The 6723-nt window shown below is 53.0% G+C and overlaps 1 protein-coding gene across 2 annotated transcripts in view; it reads left to right on the top strand.

Annotated features, from left to right (window-relative positions):
- The first annotated feature begins 6588 nt into the window (after nt 1-6588).
- The window catches only part of MTHFSD (methenyltetrahydrofolate synthetase domain containing), a 15148-nt gene continuing 15013 nt past the window's right edge, over nt 6589-6723 (top strand). For both annotated transcript variants that reach the window (XM_010579633.1, XM_010579634.1), the window contains exon 1: nt 6589-6631. In XM_010579633.1, the coding sequence (XP_010577935.1) occupies nt 6604-6631 (28 nt within the window). In that variant the 5' untranslated portion in view covers nt 6589-6603. The remainder of the gene's footprint in view (nt 6632-6723) is intronic.

Here is a 6723-nt window from a genome sequence, read left to right as displayed (position 1 = left end):
GGGGCTTCCCGCGGCCGGGCAGGAGATGAAGAGGAGGAGGAGGAGGAGGAAGAGGGTGGAAGGGCCTCGCCCCCCCCGGCCGGCACCCCCTCTGCGGAGAAGGAAGAGGGGAGAGAGGGAGAGAGCGGGAGACAAGAGAGAGAGTCTCGGAGACGAGCTAAATCCCAGCGTGTCCTCTAGCAGCGGCACCGCAGCAGCATCCTTCGGGGGCTGGGTGGTCTCCGGCGGCCTCTCCCTCCCTCCTTATTACCGTGATTCTTGCATACACACCTACTGCTGAGGCGGGGAGCCCGGGGGAGGGGAAAGGGGGGGAAGGTTTGGGAGAAGGGAGGGGGGGCGGGGAGGGGGAAAAAAAGCCCTGTTCTCGCAGGAAAAGGGAATTATTAAAGAAAAAAAAAAAAAAGCAGGAAAAAAAAAAAAGCGCAGCCTTGCGGAAACCCAGTTCTTGTCACAACAACGGCCCAGAAATCTTCCGGAGCCCTCGGGGCCCCTGGCGAAAGATGCGCGGGGTATTGGAGGGGGGGGATTTAGCGCGGAGCCGCCCAGCTCCTCGGCCGCCTCCGCGGAGCTTCAAAACTCACCCCGCGCCGCCGGGCCGGTTTTTGACTTCCCGCTGGCTCCGCCCCCTCCGCCGCCACCCTTCGCCAATGGCGGAGCTCGCCCCCCCGCCCAGGCAGCCAATGGGAGGGAGGCGGCGGGGGGTGCGGGGGGGAGGGGGGGGGGGGGAGCGGTGGAGCGCGGGGGCGCGCCCGCGCGCGCCCGCCCGCCTTACTCTGAAATCATAGAAACAGGCATAAAAAAAAAATAATTATATATATTCCTCCCCCCCTTTCTTTCTAGAATTTTAACGGTTTGGCCCCAAAAGGAGCCGGCGCCCGGGGGCTCTGCTCGCCCGCGGTACCTTCCCTCTGCGCTGCATCAAAAAGCCAAGTTTTTAACTTTTTTTAATTTTTTTTTGTCTTTTTTTTTTTTTTTTTTGTGGAGCCAGGTTGATCTCAAGGACGGCGGGAGTCGCGACACCCCGCTTATCCCCGCATCGCCCCGTCATGCCGACATAACGGTGCCCCTGTGCCGGGCAGGTTCTTTCTTTTTTTCCCCCCCCTCTTTATTTCAATATATTTAATTGAAGTGAAATAGCCCTGCGGTCCCTCGCCTGGCGCCGGGAAAGGCCACCGGGTCCCCTCCCCACGTTGCATCGCCCGGTGGTGGGTGGCAGCTGGGGGCTCAGGGGTTCCTCTGCCGCTTTGGGGAAGTTTAAGGGTATTTTATTTCATTTCATTTCATTTCATTTCATTTCATTTTTAAAGAAAACAGTGGGCGCACTTAAGTGGCTTTTTTTTTTTTCGTTCCGGCCATTGAGGCGGATTTTCTTGTGCCTGTGAAATCCGCCCCTCTGCCTTTTCTCTAATGATTTCATTAGAGGCAATCAGAGCGGGACAATTAGGGACGCATGGTGACCAAGTGTAAACTCAGGTATTGGGAAAACTGCTGCGAGCTGCCCTGTCCCACCCGGGAAAAAGCGTGGATCTGCCCAGCAAAGAAATGAAGGTGGGAAACGGCGAATTCCCCCCTCCCCGCTCCGAAAAAAACCCACAAAAAAAACAAAACAAAAAAACCCCCAACCCCCCAAAACCCCAACAAAAAAAATAGTCACTGCCAAATCGATTCGAGCCCGAAGAGACCGAGATAAGGTTGAAATTAATTAGCTGTCACTTCGGCAGGGCTCCTTCCCGCTGCCTCCCCCCTTGCTCCTGCTCTGATTTCTAAGCGGTGATCTTTTGGTTTCTTACACTGTAATTCTGCCTTTCCCTCCTGGTAATTTGTGTGGCTTCGTAAGGCTTTAAACAAAGATTTTTTTTTTTTTTTTGCCCCAAAGTCAGATTGTGATTTTTGCTGGTACGAAGGGTCCCTTCGCCGCTCCCAGCCGGGGCGGTGGGGACGAGACCGCGGCCGGCTCCGGCCGTGGGAACTCGGCGGTGCTGTTAATTACCGGAGATTTTCTTAATAAGAAAGGAAACGATTTTATGAGATAGCCCGGGAAAAAAAAAATAAAAATAAAATAAAAAATAAGAGGCAGCTCCTCTACAAGGAGGTACGGTTAAAAATGATCTGCGATGGAAAAATTGATTGGGAAGTTTCGCCGGACGCTTCGAAATTGTTATTTAATTTTGATGGAAATAAACGTAAGTGTCCTGGGAGGGTTTCATCAACCGAACAAACGTCCGGGGGATTTTTTTTTAATGAAAACAAATAGTAAATTCTGCGAAGTTTGCTGATATTTTTCATGTAAATGTGCGGCCATCGAGAAAACATTTTATTCTTTTTTTTTTTCTTTTTTTTTCCCCTGGAATAATTTGAGAACGACTTCGCGTTTTTCTCTCCGGCTTTCAAAGAAATCGTATTTCTCATAAAAACTAGGGCGTTTGCTTAGCGTACACAAGCACACAGGATTTCTTAAACCAACGTAACTCTTCACAAGGCAGGAATTTTTGAATGCAAAAGCTTGAGCAAAGCCACCCCCGCGGCGTCCTAGAGCTGTCCCTTCCTAGAAGCCTGGTACGCTCTCGAGAAATAACCTTGGTCGGATCTTACCTCTCCTCGGCTGAAAACTTTACCGAGATGAATTTCTACAGGAAAACCAAGAAGCAGCAATAGGTCTTTGCTTGCTGCAGCTGGGAACTTAACAGACTTAAAACAAGGGGCTGGGAAAAGCCCAAACTTCAAATTGCAGGAAGAAAAAAGCGCAAAAAAAAATAAAAATCATCATTAGGAAAAATAACCAGCTTCCAAACGGGGGGAGCGCAAAGAGAGGAGTCCTTTCAAGCGAGAGAGCAAAAAGCACGGGGGGGAAAGGCTCTCTCCTCCGGGGCACGGCGGGTTTTCCTCTCCGTTCCTCTGCGGGAACCCCGGGAGCGGCGTTTTCCCGAATCACCCCAAGAGCCGCCGGCGGGGGGAGGCGGCGGTTTTCCCTCCGCAGCTTTTATTTCCCTTCGGCGACCACCCGAAAGCAACTAACCCGACCCCTTTCCCTCCTCGGGGGGCTCTCCCCACGCCGGTGTGTCCCCCCCACCGGGGGCGGGCGGGTGCTCGGTGCGGCGGGTGCTCGGCGCTGCCGGTTCCCGGCGCGGTCGGTTCCCGGGGCGGCCGGTGCTCGGCATGTTCACCTGCCCGCCCCGGGGGGGGTTTACACGGCGTGTGCTGCCCCCCAGGGGACACCGAGGGGTTTGCACCGCCGTACCGGCACCGCACCGGCACCGGCTGCCCGCCCCCGGGGTCTCCCGGTTGTGCGGGAGTAATGCCGGGGGGGGGCGGTGGGAGCGGGGACAGAGAAGGAGAGATGGGGAGAAAGGAGGAGAGGGGGGAAAATGGGGGGTGAGGGGGCCGGAATGGGGCAGGGGGTCAAAGAAAGAGAAGGCGAGTGAGCGAGCAGGCAAAAAAGAAAAAGGGAGAAGTGTGAGAGAGAGAATGGAGAATGGGGACAAGAGAGAAAGGAAGCATGAGAGTGGGAGAAAGAGAGAGAAAGGGAGAAAGAAGGAAGGAAGGAAAGAGGGGGAGAGGAGGAACGAGAGAGAAAGGAAGAAAGAAGAGAAAGAGGGAAAGACAAAGAAAGAGGGAAAGAGGAAAACAGTCAAAGAGAAAAAGAGAGAAAGAGAAAGATAGAGAAAGAAAGAAACAAAGAAAGAAAGAAACAAAGAAAGGAATGGAAAAGCGACATCTTGGCAATGCAAACAGTGGCATCAGTCCAGCTGAGACCCACCGGTGCACACAGCTTTCCGCTCGTTCACCAGTTTTGCATCTGTACTGGTGACTGACCCAGGAGATAGCACCCACCGCTGGCTACAGGGGGTGACACAAACCCCACACCTATTTTCCAGCAGCGAGCGATGTTGCCGGGCTCAAACAGGTTAGCCGGGGCCGGCCCCACCTGCCCTAATGTGCCTCCTTTGCCAGGCTATTTCGTAAGCACAAAAATTCAGTCATGCGCTGTTTATTCACACAAGGAAATCCATTTCACAGTGGTCTGAAAGACTAGTTTCTAGTACCCAGCTAATACGCCGTGCGAATGAAAACCTCATTAAAAACTGTTGCCTTTAAAATTTGTAGCCTACTTTTAATTTTCAATATTGAAGACCAAGCGGAGTGATATCGCTAGTTCAGTGCTCCTCTTTGGGTCCAGTTTGTCTGTTTTCCATGGCTGCCCTTGTGTGTTCAGCCTGCCCTTCAGAGAAATGATTCCCGCAGCACAAGGAGTTTCTTCCTGCATTGTTCACAGGCTTTGTATTAATCCGGCACTCCCTTTTTCTAGGTGTTTTCACAAACTGTGGGTGTTTCAAGCAAGAGCTGCATTTTGTCTTTTGTATGAAAGCCCAGGGTCCTTTTTTTTGACCTCTTTCACTAGACTATTTTATGCAATTTGGTAAAATGGATGTTAGAAGTGATTCAGGCACCTCCAGTAGACTAACTCCATTTATAAGGATGTCTGCTTCCCGCTGAAAAGAGAGGCTTTCCAGTGGCATCCGTACGAGCCGCATCAAGCTGCTAGAGCTGATGCTAAAGGCTGCAGTATGTGTGATAGAAGAGACCCTGGAAAAGTGATTTGGAGCCAATTTCAGACCTGTAGAATCAAAGCAGAGAACTGAACCAGCACAAAAGATGTCACCTATTAGCAAACTCCTCGCTTGCTTAAGGCAAAGTACCCCTATTTCTAGAAAGCCAGCTCAGGCCCTCTTTTTTGGAAGCCAGATCCACGTAAGGAACAGCTTTTACTGAGCATCTTGCATGGAGGTTGGAGGGAGATGTAGGTGGTCTGGTAGGATCTCAGCCCCCCTTGATTGTTAATGCATTAATTAATGGCACCATTACTACCTCACTCGCTTTCCCTTCCTCAAAGGAGAGGCGGAAGAGAGTGTGTTGGAGTGGAAACAAGTCCCACAAGCCGCAGCGTGGCGATTTTGGGTGACAGCGGACAGACGGACAGCGTCAGCACTCGCAGCCCGGGAGTGCAAATCGCAATGCTGAATTACAGAGAGGTTGTAAATTGCTCACCAAAGGCCCGATCCTGAACTCCCCACAGAGATATCAAAGTCGCTGGGAGTTTTCCGTGAGTAGGAAGTGGAGGAATGAGCTTCAAACATTTAGGCCCAGCTCCACATGGGTGGTCTATTATGCCTGGACGGATTCCCACTGGCTCCAGCAGCACTCTGAGGTAGTGAAAAGGCTCTTCCTAAATACACCCCATTGCAGAACCAGGGCTCTAAGCACTTTCTTTGAATGCTTACGAGGGACTTCGGTGGAAAGGTGAAGCCTCAGGCTCACCGCAGCTGCTCCGCAGCATTTAGCCCAATGCGTTGGTATTAAACCGAGTTCGAAAAACACACATAGTTGGAGGGGGAAAGACTCCTGAACCCAGCAGAGTCCTGGCCTTTGATTTGCACTGTGAAAAAAAAACAGTTCAGCGATCAACAGCAGCCGCAGAGAGAAAAGGCGTTTGCATCTGCCCGGCTACATCTGTAACTATTCAGAGAAGAGCATCCGAATTTGTTCCGCTTTTTGGTTGGCAGAGCAACAGTCAGCTCTGACGGTGGATGTGTATCGGTAGCATCCAAGCCAAGCAGATTAGAAACCAAATTCAAAAGCCATTTCCCCCCGTTTCCCCGACACACTTTAAAATAAACCTCCGTTTCATTGTTCCCATGACCCTTCCATCCCGCTCCGCTCAGGAATGTCGGGATTCTCAACGTCCTCCTTCTTCTTGGGGTAATTGTCAAATACATTAATTCTATAAATAATAAATCATGCAAACAAATCAATTACTACCCTATTAAATGCAAGCGAGGAGCGCACTTTCTCAAAGCTGGCAGACTCGGAAGCCCACGGAAAGGCTGAATATTGCTTTATTCACAGCCAGCCAATTTTAATGGGAAACTAATTGATTTGGGAGTTTATTTTATGAAAAGCAGGGTGGGTTTTTCCCCCCCAGCTGTAACACGTGATCGAAAGGCCACGGTTATTTCTATAACGTCAGGGGGGGTAGTCTCACGTTAACGACGTGGCACGGCGCGTCCTTTTCTACGTTCAACTTCAGAAAGAACGGCGACGCTGTTGCAGATTTTGGGGTGTGCGACCCCCCCCCGGTGCCTCGCCCCGAGCCCAGGCGGGAAGGCGCCTGACAGGCCTGTGCTGCAGGGCACCATTTTACAGCCGGGAACCTGCCTGCCAACAGAAACCCTCCGAGAAGGGAGCCGAAATCCTCACAACTTTGCGTGACGCAATGTTTTTCCTCAGCACCCATACCACCAGGCCCCTCACACCAGGCCCGACCCCCTGAGGAAACGGCCCTGGGTTCCCTCACAGCCTTTACACTGCCAGAGGGGGTTCCAGAGGGATCACGGCCTTCCCCCTCCCCGGGGACTCCCCTCACCCAGCCGAAGGCGACCCAAGACCGGCCCTTGGCCAACCCCCCGGCCGCCATCCCCCGGCCTCCATCCCCATCGTTTCGCTTCCGGGACTTTTTTGAGCGCTCCGCGCCGCCGTAGAGGCGTGCGGGAGAGGGCGGGGCTTAAGGCGGAGGCTCCTCCTCTCGCCGCCGCTGCTCGCGCCGCCATGGAGCGGGGCGTGCGGCTGCGCGCGGGTGCGGCGGGGCGGGGAGGGAGGGGCGGCGGGTTACGTGACGTCAGGGGCGCGGGGAGGGGGAGCGCGAGCGCGACCGTTGGTCTGAGGCGG

The sequence above is a fragment of the Haliaeetus leucocephalus genome, unplaced genomic scaffold, assembly GCF_000737465.1.
Source record: "Haliaeetus leucocephalus isolate CR32 unplaced genomic scaffold, Haliaeetus_leucocephalus-4.0 Scaffold668, whole genome shotgun sequence".
In the NCBI taxonomy this organism is placed as follows: domain Eukaryota; kingdom Metazoa; phylum Chordata; class Aves; order Accipitriformes; family Accipitridae; genus Haliaeetus; species Haliaeetus leucocephalus.
This window is presented reverse-complemented; position numbering and strand designations above follow the sequence as displayed.